The sequence below is a fragment of the Callionymus lyra genome, chromosome 4 (genome assembly GCF_982586985.1).
Source record: "Callionymus lyra chromosome 4, fCalLyr1.hap1.1, whole genome shotgun sequence".
NCBI lineage: Eukaryota > Metazoa > Chordata > Actinopteri > Syngnathiformes > Callionymidae > Callionymus > Callionymus lyra.
The window spans coordinates 13,010,614-13,031,070 of NC_141821.1; the positions used below are offsets into that span (position 1 = coordinate 13,010,614).

At 38.5% G+C, this 20,457-nt stretch overlaps 1 protein-coding gene across 3 annotated transcripts in view; it reads right to left on the reverse strand.

Annotated features, from left to right (window-relative positions):
- Positions 1–20,457, reverse strand: part of LOC148081772 (partitioning defective 3 homolog) — a 367,916-nt gene that overhangs the window by 264,614 nt on the left and 82,845 nt on the right. For all 3 annotated transcript variants that reach the window (XM_087788810.1, XM_087788809.1, XM_087788808.1), the window contains exon 3: positions 423–597. In XM_087788810.1, the coding sequence (XP_087644936.1) occupies positions 423–597 (175 nt within the window). The remainder of the gene's footprint in view (positions 1–422; positions 598–20,457) is intronic.

A 20,457-nucleotide genomic window follows, 5' to 3' on the forward strand; every position in this document is an offset into this window, starting at 1 on the left:
TAGGTAGTATTTTTTAAGCTGACACTTTGACAGCGGAGGAGATTCCAAACATTTTTTTTTACTTTGCCAAAGTTGTTCCTGACTGTAACTGAGCCCACCCTTAGGAAGAATTCAGGACTCGAGGAAAAGTTGAAGCCAAGTCCAGACTGCGGTTTCTCAGCATTGTTGTTTGTACGATTCCCAGGTCACTCCCAAACCCGAAATGTCAGCGAAAACCATTAAACATCTAATGTGGTCAGAATATCTTTCTCTGACCCTGAAACGTAATAGTTGTAGTTTTTTTTGTACAGAATCCGGTTGAAGACGAGCCATGGGTTGGAGTGTGCGAACATTAACCTTGACATTTTGTTCACGCTCCCAAATCTCTCACATCATCCTTCAAGTTTTTTCAAGGTTGTTTTCAAGCCTAATTTTGGACTTACTGGATCGCAGCGCCGATGGCGTGACCTCAATCTCACTGTTGGGCTGATAGGGCTGGAAGGCTGATGCGGAACTCACTTCGCCAGCGAATGGTTCCGGGCTCTGTGTGCCTGTGGAGCTGGCACTTGTTCCGTCGCCTCCATTGTGAGGGTCCTGCTCCTCGTACACGGCCACGAGCTGGGGAGAGACAAAGGACAAGGAAATAAACGGTCAGTTTCAATTCCTGGAACAAAAATGAAAATCAATATTAAACAATATTTAACTTAATTTTGTAATAATATGCATATTAGCCAGTTATAAACAGGGATGGGTGTTGTTAAGGTTTAGGTAGGTAGGTAGAACTTTATTGATTTTTTTCCAATTAGACACAGCAATACAGCAATTATTCATGAAAATAAATAAAAATCAAATAAGAAAAAGAAGAAATAAGTCTAAAGATAAGATAAAGAACATAGATCAAAGAAAAATAACAAAGACAAAGGATACAAAGATTAACATAGAATAGAACATCAAGATACTTTTACTCCACTCCTGCCCCCAAACTCAGAATTGTACAATCTAATAGCCCGAGGAATGAATGAGTCCTTGAGTCTATTTGTTTTGCATCTGGGAAGGTTTATTACGATATCAGTGCCAATTTATCTATTTGTTCTAAAACCTCTACAAAGTAGAGTGCACTTCGTTGTAGACTTGGTTTTATTTAAGTTCTGTGGGTTTTATTTTTGGGGCAAAATTATGTATTCATGAAATGACACTACTTTTAAATGTCTTTACATTTCTGTATTTATTTATTTTCTAATTTTGGATAAACATTTGAATCAATCAAAACCAGAAACCATTACCGAAACATTTTACCTTAACAGTTGTGGATTATTTACAGTTAATAAGAAGGCATGTAATGATAATAAATAAACCTGTATATTAATATTTCCCCACATTTACATCTCTGCATTTGTCTAATGGTTCTCTTTGGTTGACGAGTATGTAGAATTTTCTTCGCCCCAGTTCTACCGTCTGTGGTTAAATCTCTTCCAACTAAAAGGCTTTTCCAGTGTATATTCTAATGATACATTAGAATTCCAACCACTGAATTATTTAACCAAAAACATGATCAGTGAAATGCACACAGCTTCTTTTATTTTCAAAAACCATCTGATCTTTGTCACAATTCCAGCAAATCTATGTCACGCAAGTCCCTGATGGTGTTTTCAGGAACTTCGCTTTTTAATGTACTCTATGGCATATGTGGAAGGAGGGAAGATATTGTATTGTCAGATTCAATGAGGTCTCAGAGAGAGATATCCACGGTTACTTATTTATTTTATGAAGCAACGATCAGTAGCAGGAATGTGAAAATAAATCCGTTCGAGGAAGAAAACTGAACCCTACTTAAACAAAGCACTCAGACTCTGAGATTTCATCATATTCTCTTATTCCTGTGAGACCATCACAAGCTCTATACTAACAATATACGAAGAATCTATGGTTGAATTATTTACATTAAGAAACACAAGAAAAGAAAACACTGTCGGATAAGTTTGTTGTTAACACTTTCTTTAATCATCAATAAACTAATGAATTCATAATCTACAGTAAATAACATGAAAATAACCATCACGTTAAACAACAAAAACAAGGAACAAGATGTTTATTTGTACATTTATAAGGAAACAAAGTTAGAATTTGCGCTCTATGAAAAAAGTGTTATTACTTTTATTTAATTAAGTACCTAAAGGTCCAGGGTGTTTTCTATTGTTATAGTTAATAATTGGTATCGAAGTTTAAAAAACTGTAATAGTATTTGTATTAAGTACTAACATTTTTAAATAAACTTAGTTCTAAAATAAAGGTATATAAAAGAAGTGTATAGTTACTGAAGTATGTTTTCAAGTTATTATACTTGATTTATTAATAATTTATTATTAAGGAGGATTTTAAATCCCGATGAAACTTGTTTTCACGCCCATACCGTAAGTATGCCGATATCAACTCCCACCTTCTGAACATTTTGTGCTGCGGTGGATTCCGGAGTTCTCCCAGCGAAGGAAATTTGTCGTTTTTTTTTATTTGAGCAGTTGCCAACCCGAGCGTTGCTAATTTTCAAACAGCGTGACAACTGAAGGGAAGGATCCCGACAGAAGCAAAGGCTAAAACCCAGAAGAGGAGGTTTCGAAGAGAATTACAAGACTCAACAAGCCTGAAGTAAGAGTGACAGAAGTGTCAGAGAGTACGACCGAAAATCAGTCAAATATTTCAAAAGTACTTTTGATGATTCATACCATTGACAAAGACACAGTTCAGGACTACTGTGATCATCGGTTTCACACCCGTTAGTTGCTATAACCGCATCGATACAGCTGTTATTGTTATGACCTTTTTCAGAAACACTTCAAGGACATCTGGCAGTTTAAAGGTTGAATTACTCCACAAAAAATATTTTCATAGTTATAGACAAGATTAATTGAAACAGTTTCCAAACTGAAATAAATAAAACTTGATATGTGGTTTGGTGCAGGACTCACATCCAACAAGCCTTCTGGCTATAAAAGAATCACTTTCCTACTCTATTTCAGAATATTAAAGATATTAAATATAAATTCTGTTTTATTGACTAAAACTGTCCGAAAAGTTTGTCTCTTATTTTAGATACAGTTAAAAAAATAAGCCTGTAAAACAAAGTAATTAAAAATTTAAGTATATATGACTACATCTTGTTGCTAAGTACCCTATTTACTAGTTTTTTCAGTTTTAAAGTTCAACCCATAAACAAAAATGTGGGGATCCCAACTCTACATTCTTCAGTTTACAATCTGTTAGCGTTTATCATGTTTTTACTGTCATCATGCAAGGACTATCTCATTTTATACTTTAGGAAACACATTTATGGAATCATACTGATACTTGCTGCATGTTGGACGTTACTCTACTGATGCTTGTAAGTGCCTGATCCTGATTCGCTGCTTTCTGGTGTATTTGAAATATCACGAAAAACAGTTTATGAATTGGACTGACTGTTGGAATGTATTAGACAATTACACTATATATGTGTGTGAACTGAAAAAGAAAAAACAAGTGATAGCAAAGACTGGTCGAAGGTAAGTTACATTTTAAAAAGAGCACATTGAATCAAAGGAATATTTAAGCATCAAAATGACCTTTGGGGTTGATTGAAGAAGCTCACTTTCTGCTTGAATTGAGTGAAGCCGGTAAAAAAAAAAAAGAAGAAAAAAAGTCTCATTTCATGGGCCTCAACCACTTGAGTAGTGAGCTTCACCACTGCCGCTACCTTAAGCCCCTGGAGCAAGGCTGACACTCATCCACTCTTAGCTGGTTCCACTGACTGTCACAGCAGCTGCCAATCAACCACTATCTACCTCGGAGCCCTAGGGCAGCGGGAATAGAAGCGAAAAATAGCAGGAGGATGGAGGGTGAGTGAGTTGAACTTGGATGGAGGAGGAAAACGCTGAAGAAAAGAGAGAGGAGTCTGAGGCGCTCGGCGCAGCCTCGTCACAGGTCGTGTTTGGGATTTGCCATTTCCATATCTGTAACAGTGAGAGCTGGCAGAACTGCTGCTGAAAGAAGCCCCGAATCTCAAGGATGCCTTTCATGTCGGCCCTCTTTGATCCCTCGCCGCCTTTTGGCATCAAGGGTGGAGTACAAGAAGAGATGGATAGGAAGCAGCTGAGGGGATGAGAAGCTGTTTTGACAACCTTGCTCCTTTTTTCCACTTTCTATGCCCCCCCCACACCCCATTCCCCTTGCGCCCCCGACACAACCCCTCCGCCTCCTTCAGATCCGGGGTACCGAGGTACTGGCACAGGAACAAAACCACCGTCCCGAGTGTTCATCAACCTGCGAGGATGCTGCAAATCCAACGGATATTAGCAGTCACGGGCAGCAGTGCCACCAGAGACATGTAATACCTGCACTGTGATGCTGTGACGCTAATCCATATCTGCCGTGACAGCTTTTTTTCCACAGCCGAGTGGAAAGGACGCCTGACACGAGTCAAGCCACGGGACACCTGTCGGCTCAATTCACACTTTCAATTAAAAGAGGCACATCGAAAAAGTTAGACCACTGTACGCCGTGCTGTGAATACATTTGCACTGGGCCGACCAAAACCAAACCTTCTTCCAATCCAGAAGAAGAAGAAGTTAAAAGCAACTTTTTAAAAATGTTTGAACAAACTCTTAAATCACTATAAACTAAATGGAGATGATGCACTTGCTAGTGTCAAAGTCAACAAAGATTTTAAGTCAACGTTAGTGTTACAACTTTATTTGGCGAATGTCACACAGTAGGAACAATTTTGTCCCTTGAACCATCTCAAGAACCAAACCAAAAGAATGGAAAAAAAAGTAATATTAACCGGTTGGTTTTGTCAGAATAGAGCTGTGCAGATGACACATGACATAAAGTTAGCTAACGTCGTCTCACACACACCATTAAGCCCCAAAAATATATTGGCAGAACCTCAGCGCGGCCTGTTACATTCGCTCAAAACGGTGGCAGTAATCTTACTCCATAAACATCCACCATGATGTGACGTGCGTCGTTAATCCCACCCCGTGAACATGCAATGACGTAATTCTGCCCACAGCTCAGTCTGCACAGAGTCATGAAAGTGTTTGTAAACAAGTCACCCACCAGGTAATGTTCATATATAAGGCGCTCCGGATTATAAGGCGCACTGTCATTTTTTGAGAAATCTAAAGGCTTTTAAGTGCGCCTTATAGTGCGGAAAATACGGTATTCTTTTCTCTTTTTTCATCATATTTTTTAATTTCACCTTGGTTTAAGTATGTTGGATTCTATTAAAGCACAAAAGAAACCACTTGGCTAAAATAATTACAGAAAAGATTTCTATGAAATGTGTCAAGTTTTCGCTCAGATGACCGTGAGTTATGTGATTGCTTCAGTGAAGTTGAATTACCTGTGGTGGTTTAAACTAGTGTTTCAGCGAGAAGAAAATGTTCCTCTCTGGGACAATGAGTGGAAGTAAAAGTTCTGAACAAGTTAGGATGAGTTGAGAGTAGGGTTGTCACAAGAACTGATACTTACCTTATACAATGATTGTTTTGTTTAGTTTTTTGTTCATTCGCACCTTTATTAGACAAATATTCTTTTGCATATTGAAGATTGCAGTTTAAATATTTAATAATAATAGTTTTTTTGTTGTTTATTTGAACATGTATTTTGTCATTAATTAAAGAGGTTTTTTTTCCAAAAATCATGGTATCGGAAGGTATGGAAACATGGAAAGAAAATGACTGGTATTTGTATTAACTACAGGAATTTTAATATCGTGACAACCCAAGTGAGGAGAAAGGTATGTGTCAATGACTAAATGAATAGTTTAGCTTTTTAAAGAAAACTCTCTATACCAATATTTTCCTTCCAACACATCATTCATCCTCAATGTGTTGCAAAGGTATCAAGAGCTCACTGTCATTGCAGCTAATACCTTCTCTACCCAAAGAAAGAAAAATCCAAGGACCTCCAACTTATTGAGTGATAGCCAAGACCCTTCAGATCATTCATCTGCACACCATCCATCTATCCTTCCGTCTGTCCATCCATGCATTCAACATCCTCCAGACACACACAGCATCAGTCACGGAACCTTCAAGCGTTCATTCTGATCTCGTGTTTGTAGAAAGATCCATTTCTGTTCAGCGCTGACGCACATACTCTTTACTTTAGTGACAGCGAACGGCCTTTTCATTTATTGCTCTCTTCAAATAACGGCCGACCTTTACACGGAGCCGTTACGTGACCTTAAGCAACATCACTCCGGACAAAGCGCCTTCATCTCTGTGGTGTGTTGTGACAGCGTTTTCAATATTTCATTTGTTACTTCCGTCCATTATTCCTCGTATGTGGACTAACAAAGTGCTTAGTCCTGTATTTTTTTCCCCCCGCTCATTAACACCATCAAATATTCAGAGAATAGGTCTCTGGCGCTCCGGCCTGCCACTGCTGGCATTCCAAATCACCCTCAAATGGCACCCCACTGAGCTGCAGGAACATATGCATATTTCAGTTGCTGTCAGGCCGGGGCTGATGGGAAGGAAGAGCAGCAAACCCTGAGATGATGACACACACTGTAAAGCTAAGTAATGCATAAAGATAAGTCAGCACAAAGAATGCATCCTCCTATTGATGTGGCAGTTCCAGATATGTCAAGGTTGTGCTATATATTATCTTTTACATTGTATTAGGTGCTAGTTATCGAGCTACTAACAAATTATATTTAATATAAATGTATATCCAATAGTTTCATTTACGAATAACTGTTTATGGTCGAGACTTTATGAGTCAGTGTCACCTCTTTCAAAAGAAAAAACTTTGACTTTTTTCAGAATTTACTTTAACACAATGGGTTCCATTAGGATTGAAACAAATATTGCATTTCCCTAAACTTGCTATGCTATGTTGAAACAGCATATTGTTATAATCATTAACTCGATCACAAGACTCAGTTTTTTTTTTGTTTTTTTTATGCATTTCAAGTTATGATTCTGTTTCTTAAAAAGTACAAAAAAGACTACAACAGACAAAACCTTTTTCCAAGGTAAACACGGTCTTATCTAATTTAAAAATATATATATTTTGATGATTCAAGGATAAGTCAAATTACCAAATAGGGAATACAAATTGCCTCAAAAAAAGAGTGTTAAAACTACTGAGCCATCTGTAAAGGTATTAAAATTTTGCAATGCTAAAAATGTCAAATATATATTATTTCACTGAGATTAAATTAAAATGAATTTACCGTTTTACACTACTTTTGTACTTGGTTTTATACAACCGGGAATAACATCCAGGCTGTGTTTCTGTTTATACAGTCAAAACCCCCACCAAAAATGGGTTATATTTGTTAAAAACATTTACAGAATCCAACTTTTTATGTTGGTTTCTGGAATAAAAGCTTTGTCATATAAGAGAGATTAGTGTGTTGCTAATTCTCCCTGCATTTGTCACCAAAAAATTGTTTTATCTCACTTTGTATATTTTGTAAGAATTCATTCCCATGTTCAGTGGTTTCAACCCTTCTTTGTTTTTTTTTAAATAACTTAAAACCAAATTTAGTTCCTTCTTCAAATTTTGTCATAAATCAGATCTCTTTTAAATTAATTTCTTCATTTAAAGACATCATTTCAGACTTGAAACGTAATTAGCGTCCTATAGAATAGTACAGGACAATTCAAAAATCATGTTAAGGCTTTTTGGTCATATCGTCTTTTCAAAAATGCATTATCTTTGTTGGAGAAAAAAATAAAATTCAACCTCTGACCCTTGACTCACAGAAGAGTTGGTATATTGAAGAAGGGGAGATGGTGACCTCAATAAATGAAAAAAAATGCAACAGATGTATGTAATAAATCAACAATAACCGTCACTTCCTCTTAACATACAACTTAATATCAATGAATACTTGTTGTATTGTTAGAGCTGCATCTACTGTATATATAAGACTCGGTAAAGACGATTAAAAAAACATTACCTGTTGCCCACTTACCGAAATCCCATCCCTGATTTAAATTCAGAGGTAAGGCCAGACAGTCGAGGGACGGCAGGCATAAAAACACAGACAGGATATGCAGATGCAAGCGTGACTTAAAAGTCACAGTTTGTGTATTAGTATTCGTCTCCCATGATGCTGGCATTAGAAAAAACTCATGGTGCCTTTCAGGGGGAAGTGCCCTTCAATCCTTCATTGGTTATGCACATAGCCGACAGAGAGTAATTAAAAAAAAAATCTACTTTGAGGGAACATCGAAGGAAGAGCCAAAGGAAGGAGAGCGTCTAACTTTTCGAGACGTCCCAGGTGAGTCAGAGGTTTGAAGCGAGGCTAAACATTCTCTGCAGTCAATGCCATTTATTTTTGTCTCATATGGAATCTACTGTTAAAATCCAGCATGAATACTCTAACCTATTGAGTCACATGAATAGTTCAATCTGAGGAAAAAAATTGAGAGGAAAAGGATCAGTACCATATTAGACCGCAAACAACAATGGTTAACAGTAAACAAAGAGTACAAATTTTGTATTATTGTTGTAAAAGTTGGATTATTACTTTTATTTTTGCAGAGAAGCTGCGACGCGAACGTACAGACAACAACACTGTATATCGATTTAAATGTTCAAACCAGTGAAACTGGGAGAAGCTCCCGTGTGCACCGGTCACATGGGATGGCCTCGGGTTAGCATAGCCCTCGCCCGGAGCGTTGGACCCGCTACACAGGAAGCTAAAGTGGTCCAGCGTCTATTTAAAATGCAGATGTGATCACTTTGAACCCCGGCCAAAGAAGCCCCGAGATAAATGAGTCGAGGGCATTTGCGTGAATGACATGTTTGAACCGATATCCCCTCGCGTACAAGTCTATAATCCGCAGGTGTTCAGGCAGTGACACGTGATATTGACAAAGAAAGATGGTTCACGGAAGCATTCTTACATTTGTAATCGAATAAAGAACAATAATGGTAATACAGCAGTAAAACAGCGAGATAGGAAAATCCATCCGCTTGTATAACCTTTGACATATTTGGTGTATGCTTTACGCTGCCGTCTCCATCGTCCTCTGGATCTATTAATGCAGGGGTGGGCAATTATAATTCTTCAAGGGCCACATTAAATTCTGTGAATGTTGTTAGGGGCCGTCAAGCAGAAAGAAAAACAAGAAAATCCTTAAAAAAAAGATTTGCATTCGTCATTAGGCCGTGACTTTTATTAAGTTAAATAAGCTGCAATTTTATTCTTGTATATATGAGTTTTTTTCTTCAACTAACTATAAAAAAAATATTTTTAGGGATTAATATATATTCAAAAAATTACACAAAAAAAGGAGTGAAAAGGTAAATAAGTGTTATGTGAAATTGTAAATGAATAATAAATACAAAATACACTTTTTAATGCATTAGAACCATTTATACATGATCATACTGTGACATTACAAGGGCCGCATAAATACAGTTAAAGGGCTGTAACTTTGCCCAGGTGTGTATTTATGCCAAGTTTGTTTGTGACTATCTTATTGTCTAGATATTACGGACCATGAAATATTCATAAAACTAAATTAACTTGGGTATTATATGGTCTCTAGTTTGACCCAACTTTCCATTTTAATGACAAGACGGGGGGAAAAAATCCTTCAAACAAAGCAAAGTCAACATGTAACAGCCTACATCTTAAACAAATGTCTGCATTTTAAAAACACTGCCGTGTGTTTTAAACATTCATCTTATCAAGCATCAATTCAAACACAAGGGGGGAGAGATCACCCTTCAACAATAACACACACACCATTGACGTACTTCAAAAGTCAAAGCGATTTTGTAAAAACCTGTGTCAAACTTTTAATAATAAACACCGTGTCCTTGACTGCTTGAGTGAATAGGCGCCATCCTGTTATCAGTTTGTTGCAACAGCTCAATAGTTCTTACCTTTTGTGTCTCATAACATCCTCTTTCAGCAGAGGTGTAACGCTCTTCTGCACTACCTCCAGCCCGAGTCTTACTGAAGGCAGCTTGTGCCCTCTAGTGCCTGCAGCACTTCGTGTTTCTTTGGACGCTTTTGACTGATCCACATGACTGGATCTCAGTACATGAAACCACAAAGAACAGTGCTTTTCTTTGCGAGAAAAATGTTTTTGTTTTTTTGCTTTTTTACACTATTTTTGTTTTGATTTAATCTGCAGCTTTAACAAGAAATTAAAAATATATTTGGTAGTTTAATATTCATTAACTAAATCAACATTATGCTTTCATATTTTCTTCCATAAGGAAAAAAAAAATCCCTGCACTTGATCGAACCTGAATTGTGAACGATCGTTGCACCTCTTCCGTAATAACAAGCTGGGAGACTTCAACCCTGAGGGATATTGCTCCGCTCTAACTGAAATAAATGCAGTAATGTGGCTCGGAGTGAGACGAGACGGGACAAATGAACAAATCGCACTCCACCCAGTGCATTATGGGAGGTTACAGTAGTAGATGGGGTGTGGGGGGGGGCTGCGTCTGGGGAGTGCCGCTGAACTCCCGTAACCTCAATTATTCAACATTAGGCTCTAATATTGATTTCCTGTTGGATCGACTTACTGAGTCCCGAGCATTGGGACTGGTGACATGCTATAGCCTTCCCTGGAAGGGATCTTTAAGAACGGATGGATGGATGGGAGTCTGCTTTAGACGGGGGGAGAGAAAAGAGATACAGATCTACCAGAAGAGAGGATGGTGTAATTAAAGAAAGCTGCTATCAAGGGCGTGATGAATGGAGATGTCACAGCCAGTGGGCTACTTAGCTAGAGAGTGGTGAGGGGACTGGTTAGCTTGACTGTAGAAGGGGGGCTAGGTTGACGCTGTGCACAGGCCAAAGTTTTCCCATGACTGCAGCTCCTTCTGTGGGTGGAACAATATTTATGTTTGGAGGGAAAACTCGGTGGCTGTCACTTATATCGGGGGAAGGCTAATTGATTTATTGTACGCCATGTTATTTCTTCTGTTGAGGTTTTTTCGGGGGTCGTTTTCTCAAGTGATTATTATTGCCCACGCTGACCTCAGCAAAAATAAATAAAGCCATGCCAGCCGAGGTGAGGGTCGGCGGTTCTTCACGTCGGAACCATCAGCTGTGAAAACAAGTGGCGTGTCATCGACCAGACTGTGAAGACTGTGTCGTATGTAGGTGAAGTTTCAACTGCCTTTTCGTCTCCACTTGAGTCCGCTTCCAAAGTTAACAGATGGAACCGAGGGCTCTTCTGCACTTTCTCCTTGAACCAACCTTGAGAGCAGAAAGCTAATCTGGGATTCTTTCTTTTTTCTTTTTTTTTTGGAAGCCCAAAAGGGGACGAATATGAGAAAGGAATGTGAACCCACTGCATGATCATTCTAAGATGGTGTGAGGAGCTCAACGTTCAGTGGATAAAAAGTGTGTTCTGAATTCTCTTGGATAAAAAACACATTAATGATACTTGAATGTTGCTTTTTATTCGGCCCATCTCTGCTCGCATCTCTCTTTATCACACTATTCTAAGAAACTACATATTCCTTTCCAAACTTCAGTGAAATAAATCCACTCCCAAGACACACTTGCACTTACAACAAACTTTTACAAATCAACTTATAAGAAATGTTGATAATAAGAAGTGCAATAGAAATATGCAGTAGACAATTCCCAATCCAGTTTACACCAGTTTGCCCAGATAAAATTTTAATACATTCTATCCAAGATTTTCCAGTTACAGTCACCACTTTAACTATATCAAATATATACAGATTTAGTAGGTTTATTTTGGTTTGTTGATAGAATTTGATTTGAATTTGTGTCTTTTATGTTTATTCTCTTTAATTTTTTTTTTTTTTAAATGGAATTGCCGCCCAGAATCTAAAACGACATCGAGAAACTAAAACAATACATTTAATCTATTTACAAAATACAAACAGTTGTGTATTATGGGATAATTTAAAAATAGTTTAAGCTTGTAGGATTGAACTTTGTCAATAAAAAACAACGTTGCTTTGTGTGTGGTTTTGAGTGAGACCAGATAATGTGAAACAACATTGTCCCAATAGCCTTCTATATCCTTCAAATGTAGAGCGAGCAGCAGTGAAGTTGAGCGCGTGTATGACAGCTAGAGCGCGTATGTGAGAATGTTGAACGCACATGTATGACTGGTTGAGCGTGCAGCAGAGTGGTTTTGAGTGTACAACAACCAAGACACACTCGCTCAAACCGGTGGCAGTAATATCACTCCATAGACATCCGCCATGATGTGAGGTGCGTCGTAAATCCCATCCCGTGATGTCGCAACGACGTAATCCCGCCCTCGGCGTGTCGGGTCAGTCGGCGCAGAGTCATGAAAGTGTTTGTAAACAAGTCACCCACCAGGTAATGTTCATATATAAGGCGCACCGGATTATAAGGGTCACTGTCGTTTTTTGAGAAAATTAAGACTTTTAAGTGCGCCTTATAGAGCGGAAAATACCTTAATTTAATTAAACCAATCATTCAGGGGTTACTGAAGCTGGTCTATCTTTTGACTCATGTGCAAGTGAATCTAAATAGAAGATACAATTGTCACGAAAGTGTTGGCATATAACATATATGAAGCAATAGCATAGTATGTCTGATTATGGGAACTTTGTAGAGGCTAAATGAGGAGAAGGCGGTGTCTGGGGTTTGTGCGGGGGTGGGATTTTTTGCTATGGATTCAACCTTCATCTAACTTGATTTGCAGTCTTACCAACATGTCCAGACCGCAGATCAAACTTCTCTTAATTGCTTTACACATTCCAATTTAAATGGAAGTCGGGAAAATAACTTCCCCGGGCAGATTATATTGAACCTGAAGTCAGAGGACGATTACCTTCAATTATTACTACAGAAGAAAGAAAGAAAGAAAAAATAATTAAACGTGCTAGTCTTTGTTGCGACACATTGCGGCAAATAAATGTGTCAAGATTCATCAGAGGTATGTTGCTTCTGTTTTTGCGTCGACGGAGAGATCAGAAAGCGCAGAGATTAGCTAATGAGACTCTTAACTGATCTGAAACTTTCAAGCAAGGTCGTTGCAGAGAGTACATGTCAAGACTCCACTAACAGTTGCAGCCTCCAGGCCAAACTCATTCTGAAACACAACACAACTTTCCCCCCGCGCAGACTCCGCCGATTAAAGAGTCAACTTTTAGTATTCACCTACAAGTTAAAGGATTATATAAATCATCAAGAGATGTTCAGCCATGGGATCCGGAGGGGAGATAAAGAGAGGAGGGAAGAATGGAGGGAGGGAAAAAAAAAACAAAGATCTGCACTTCACAAGACGGCTGAGCGCGTACGAATGGTGGCATGAATCTAAATCGGTTTGTGGATCATGTTATCAGCAGTTGAATCGCTGCAAAACTCTTTTCATTTCACAAATCAAGAAATAAGTTATTCTCCCAGAGTCCTGGTGTGAACCTCAACTTTCATAGCCTCGATGATTCTCTTCATATTGTCTCATAGAAAACATGACAATCCCTAGAATTGATGAAATAGCCCTTTGAAACTTTTTTTTAAAGGGGTTACCAGAGACAGTCGGCCTCAACTGCACTTCCCTTATCTCCCTCTTCATCATTATCCTGACAATATGAGATAGTTACACATAGTTCAGAATAATAATGATCATTATTACAGTCTCTTATCTGTGTTCTTTTTTTACCCTTCAAAAGATGCTCTCTTGTTGATTAAAGTTTCTCATCTTGTTTCTGGGAATATTTTTTACAACTTTTGTTGTTACATTTGGATTCCTCTCGTGTCGGGACTGATTCTCAACTTTTACTTTTCAATCCTCATGTTTTGGAAACAAAGTTTAAATATCGTAACATTCAGTCTGGCTTGTGAAACCACACGTGAATACATCTTTCTTGGTGTGCATATGCCATGCACAGGCTTCCTCTTCTGGGATTTTCTTCTTGTAATTTGATGGAATATTCTTTTGGACATAACAGTGTTTGTCTTTCTTTTGCATGCGGTAGTCTCGGAATTTTTGATGTTACCAAAATGTTATTGTGTGCATGCTCCATAGTCTACAAAAGTGGTCAAGAAGCTAGTTTTGGTCGGGTTTAATCTCAAAATAAACCTGGAAACTAGCAAAACAAATTGTAGAATAACATTAGCATTATGATAGATGATTATTTGTTTCATGCACTTATCATTTGGGTTATGCAAATGTACTTTTGCAGTTTGAATTTGCAGGTCATTCCACGAAAATAACACTGATATTAGATTTTAATTTATTCATCACAAATATATATTTTTGTAATTCTCAATCTCTTATTTGCAACTGTCTGTGGTCTCCATGTATCCAAACAAGTCCCTCTCTTTATTAGTTATTTCTGATATTGTAACCTCTATTCACACCAGAAGAAAAGCTGAAAATCCAAAAAAATAAAAGCAACAGATTGCTTGTACTTTTAATATTAAGGTCATGGGGTTTATGTTGATTATTTTATTCATTATCAGTAGTATCTGAGGCACTGCAAGCAGAAAACATTAAACTTTATCTAATCAAACATGACCCAATGTCTTGTCAAAACGTGATATCAAAGGATGGACGATAATGAAACGCAAGTACTCCTTGAATACAATAATAGTTTGACAATCCCTGTGTGTGCGCGGGAGCCGCACACTAAATGGTCAACACAATCCAGAACACCCTTAAACAAGGCATGACAGCAGCCAGGGCCCCATCGTGCCATTTATGGTCCACGTACACATTCCTAATTCACCTCTGTACTGATCGTACCTTGTTAGCAGTCCTTCAAACCAATTAACACCTAGACAACCATTCAGGTCTGATTCAGGACGGCTGGAGGCAATTAGACGAAGGAAACATGGCCACTTATAGCAGGAAGGGGATTTAAGACACTGGACTGGGATTTGAGAATACTTTCAGATTCCTCTAATGACAGGGTAATAAAAAAGTTTTGACAAATAAAAAACTTTTTTATGTGAAAGTCTTAATAATTAGAGTCTAGTTGCTATAATCTTGTTGTAGTTTTGATCTTTAGATGTCAACTCTACCTTTTATTTGGGCGGACAGGTACTTCCTACCCTGGTACTTAGTGGCCCTTTTTTCTATCTTTTAAGAGTCCCATGGGGAACAGCAGAGATGGTGGCATTAAACCCTTAACTTCACTTGTTCCACCATATGGGATTATCGGTATGTGGAAACGGCGCCAGGCGGCAGTTGAGGTTCCCACCGTTGACCCCTTCGGCGAATATCTGCGTTGGGCGCATGTTGCGGTTCTAATTGGCACCAAAACAAAGGCTAACCGCACCCGTTTTTGAAGCGTGACCGCCGACCAAGATCTAAAAAAGTGTTCGGGAAGTACTACAGTAGACGCGCAGCATGGATCTTTTATCGAGGACTTTGAAGGTGCAATGTCGGTTTTTGTAGACATGTATATCAAAGCTCCTAGTAAGCTCCTCAAACACTTCCTAGTCTGGAAGTTAATGTACGCAACTTGAAGCCATTTTACTGGAATCTCTGAAGTCTTAATATAAAATGTTTTCATCTTAAGATCTGGAAAGGATCATTAGCTACTTGTGTCGAGGGATGTGTATTTTTATTTAACTCAATTTATGGATCATTTAGGATGATTTTCTTTGTATAACTATCTGTAATATCTTCACTGTGGATATATACTCATTTAAAGTAAAGTCAAAAGATCTTTAATGTACCCCAAAAGCAAACAAAGTGCAATAATTTTGTGAACTTTAACTATGACTTGCATCACATCACGGCCAGGCCTCTTTTGTTAAAGACTCGTACATGGCTAACTTGTCCTGGGTGCTTGAATATATCACCAATATCCATCCAAATAATTTCCTAATGGGGTCCGCGGGGGCAACAGCCAATCCCAGCAAATGGGGGGGGAGTGGAAAGGGATTTTCACACTATTGGAAATGTGTAATAACATATTATAATTACTAAATAAATATACAAGGAGGGGGCCAATGTATTGTACACAATTCCCAAATGGTATTACCGAGTACGCTTGTGAACATTTGAGGGTAAGTGACCACTTAAAGATATATCAATCTTTCTAGCTACTTCAAGGCACGTAATACAGCAAATACCCGGCACAATTATCCAACACTATCCCATTACCTACAGCGAGTACAGGAAGCTACTTTCAATAGAAGTTAGTCGCACTAGCGTCTCCCTTTCTGCTTTTGTGTGTCGTAAATAATTCATTCCAACCAGAGGCCTATTCATGCTGCTGTATGACGGCCTAATGAGGGCTATTGATCAAATAATTGATTGCTTTATGCACAGGCTAACTGACTACCAACGGATCCATTCGGGCAGCTCATTACTTTATATGCATTATTCAGACCTGACCACTAACCAGCGGAGACTTGAGGATCATCCGAGGAACGAGTGTCAACAGTAATATAGTTGTGACGGCGTCGTGACCACGACTTTCAGAGGAGTTCATCAACGAACTGCAGCGTGTAGCTTCAACTAATACAGTGACTGTCAGCTTTGATTTGTCACACACTTACCTTAAGTTTCTACTAGTTTACATCAGCCTTTATGTGAGCATCCTTGAGCGACTGGTACCAAGAACTTTAAATCCATTCATCAGGCAATACTCTTGAATATTTGCCTCTCAAATGGGAGGATACTTTCCCACAAAGAAGCCATCAAAATATGCCCTTTCAATTTCTCCCACAGATTTGGAGGTGAACAACAACAGAACCGTCTCATCTTCACCATGTCTGGTAACAGAACCCAAGAGGAACCCCCCCAGAGAGTGCTTCACCAGCAGTAAATTACTGAACGCCTACACACCGACTCTGACCTGCACTGGCTTGCCCCACTTATGTTGCTAAACATCTGGCCTCCTTCTTTTGATAGTTCACAGAATACTTTGTTGTATCCTGTATCTATCCCGTACTCAGCCGAGAATGTGTCGTCCTTTCAACAGGTTTTCCTTTCAGGGCAACCAACATTAACAGGGGGTTTTCAAAGGGGATAGAATGGAGCTTGACGTCCTTAAAATGAAACTTGAAGGCGTCACACTTTTAATTAGGATTAAAGAAAAGGGAAAGAAAAATCCAGAATGAGTAGACGGACTGCATGGAAATGTGTCTATGGCAGAGACTGCAGGGGTCTCCTGAGTGAAATAAAGCTGAAAGCATCCAAATCGACTTGCTGGAAAAAGAAACAGCGGTCGTGCGCACAGTATGGGGAACGGCTCAACAGGGGGTTACTGGCTGGAGTCATCTGGAGGTCATCATAGTGTGGGCAATTCAACTTTTTACATAAACCCAATCTTAAAAAAAAATGGAGGTTGAAGAAAATAGCCAGAATATGTTAACATTCTAAAATGACACCATGAATTAGAATTATATAAGTATACATTAGGGAATTATAGCCTAGAATTCTGGGTCATATTTTATTCTGACAGGACATTTGAAAAATAGGATTCAAATGTATTCCTACGCAATATTTCACTAGTTCCTTAGAAATGCAAACACTTTATTAGCCAGATAGGAACCCTTCGATCCTCCAGTGGGTTCTTCCTGGTTACCATTTCAATCTTAGGGTGACAGAGCCATTTTAGTCAGAGCACATTGAAATAATCGAAATAAATGGCAACCCTTTATCTTTTACTTGACTTCAGCAATCATTCATACCTTCACTGACTGTATACAAGAGGACGTCACTGGTATGTAGGGTGGTTGAGCTATGCCGGTATTGGGTGGAACTTTTATATTTTTGGAATCTTTTGTTTTCTCTTTTTGTGTTTGTTTTAATCTCTATTTTGTTGCCTTCATGTATATGAATTATTGTTTAAAATAAGAAGACACTGTTCTGTGCAAATGTATAAATTTAATTCTCCATTATAAAAATATTTTTGGAAATGTGGTCTTTCTTACATACTTCTGCTTTTCGATTCTACTGTATATTTTCTTTATACATACTCCTTGTTAGTATTGTATTTTAAATGGTTCTGATTGTTCGTGAGAGAGTTGTGGGAGAATTTAATTTATTGATTTTAAGATTGTTAGATGTGGGCTTAATTTAACGTGATTAGATTAATTTTTTTCCTGTACTGCACAAATTCAGTCAGAGCTAGCTAAAAAAAAAGTACCATTAAGACGACTTGGTAAGACTTTGCTGAATTCAAGATTCACCAAATCTTTACACAGCAAACATCACTTGAGTTTAGGCTACGACACTGACCTACCAGAAAAATACCGACACTGTGGGCAGATATTCCACCATTTTTTTCCTTGCTGTTGAAATTTGTTGTGAAGAAACTTCCTCTATATAGTGGGTTATTATTGCCGGTGCATGCAGGCATCATCGTGGCATTTGGGCAAACTCCACTGGGAGACACTCAAATGTCTCTATTCATTGGCTTCCTGAATTTTATAATTAAAGCCCGACTATCTCATCGCGTTATCTACTTAATATTGTAATTTGACCCACAAGAACAATAACTTAATAATAGTAATTGACCGGCATAAATTAAGGGGACTTCAATGGGTCAAGCAATTTGCATCCTTTTCTACTCCAGGCCCATATTTGAGGCTAAAGTTTTTCTCACTGTTTTTTCTCAAGCAGACAGACATAGGAAGTGATACAAAGTACTCCGACACAAAAGCACCTGGAATGCTTCCCTGGTACCAGTGGCATTTATGAGCCCAGTTAGCAACAGTCCTCCAGGGTCAGTTGGGACAACAGGTCAGAATTTGTCACTAATGGGGTTTCCGCGAGTGCCAGGGTACTCGAGCTGTGAATCCCCCGGAGAGACATCAGTCTGAAGGGTCCAAGCCACTAATTGGGGGGAGCCTGTGTGTATAAATGACAGATTATGACCTATAAATGAGAATTTATGTGACCGTTAGACGTGCCGGGTGATCTCGACAGAGATGGAGAGCGCCATCATTAGCTATGCATCCAGGATGCCTGGCTCGGGCCTAATTAGCCTGATGATATGCAGGCCACGTGCACTCTCCTGGAGTCCGACGTTTCAAAGCTTGTTATTTCGCTCCATTTTCAAGGTGCAATTATACAGTGGAATGGACTCTTCGTGCCTCGAAACAAAGACATAGAGCAACGACTTGACAAGAACTTTAGCGATTGCGGTCCAACTTGGACGTGCGGAGACTGGTTTGTCCCATTACGGTTTACTCAATATCAACGAAAAAAAAGCTTCGATTCAACTCGTCCGGCGGGAGAGGATTTGTCCTGAACATAAAATCAATGCACTTGTTTAAAGGTGTTCAGAGGGACTGTAATATGTGGAAGATTGATGGGTGTGATTAGAGAGATGACGGCACGCTCAAATATTTTCCCTCATGGCATTAGTGCGTAATATGAAAGGAAGAGGGGCGTGGACGACTGGATGATACAGAAGCTTTAGACAAGAGAATGTTAGCAGTAAAGGAAATTACTGAGGAAACACATTGTACCTAATGTGGGGATTGTATTTGAGACTAGAAAATCACTGAGAAAGAACACACCTACACACCACATTTCAAATGTTGTTATAGTAGCACGGGATACTTTTCACTTTACGTTGTGTTTGCTTAAGGCCAAATATGATTCTCTTTAAAAGCTGGAGTCAAACAAGGGACCGCTGAGGGATTTGTCTCTTACATTTTGGACTTAAAACCCTTTCAATCATCTTTTCCAGAAAATAAATGTTGAAATACAAGTGGTTTTTCGAAACAGACATACAAATGCTAACAAAACAATGATAATGTTATGATAATGATTTAATTTAGAGTAAAGTGATGCCATTTATCTGGGTCTACAGGTAAAACTGACTTCTACTTTTATTTTTTCATTTTTTTATTTTTTTCTAGGAATTAACCATGGAAAGTCTTGAAAATCTGGACATTAAATGAAAATGTGGATTTCTCCCCAACATGTTAATATCTGAAAAAATTCTGGTGAAGCTTCATGAAGCTGTGTCATTATTGTCAGAGCCCACTAGATGGCGCTCTCTATTTTCCTTTGTTTTGACGAAGCTTCATCAGACCATCAATAGTATTTTCTTCTGCTATTTGGTATACAAACTGTATATGATGATTCTTTGTGCCTTTAATAGTGACTGAATCTTGTCATTTACTTTACCACAACAAAAATAAATCCTTTTGCACTTATATCTCTAGATTATAAGGTTCCAAATATATTGCAATCATTAAAAACATGTAAAAAAAAAAGCCACATTGATAAACTACCAAGATGTTCTTCCAGATTCTGATCTACAAATACTATCATTTAAGGATCAGTGAGAGTTTCTTTTTGTCACCTGCTGGTCTTTTTTTTCTTTTCTTTTCTCGAGCACAATGGCTGAGTGTTATTCTGTATTCAGAAGGCTGCTTGAGTTCCCATCAGCATGAGGGCAGCAGGGTGGAGATGGAGGCAGTCACCGTGCAAGACAGTGACATTGGGCCAGCCAAGCCTATTAGGATACTTCCCAGCTGCTCCCCTCTCCACAACCGTCTCCTGCTCGCACACAAACATGTTC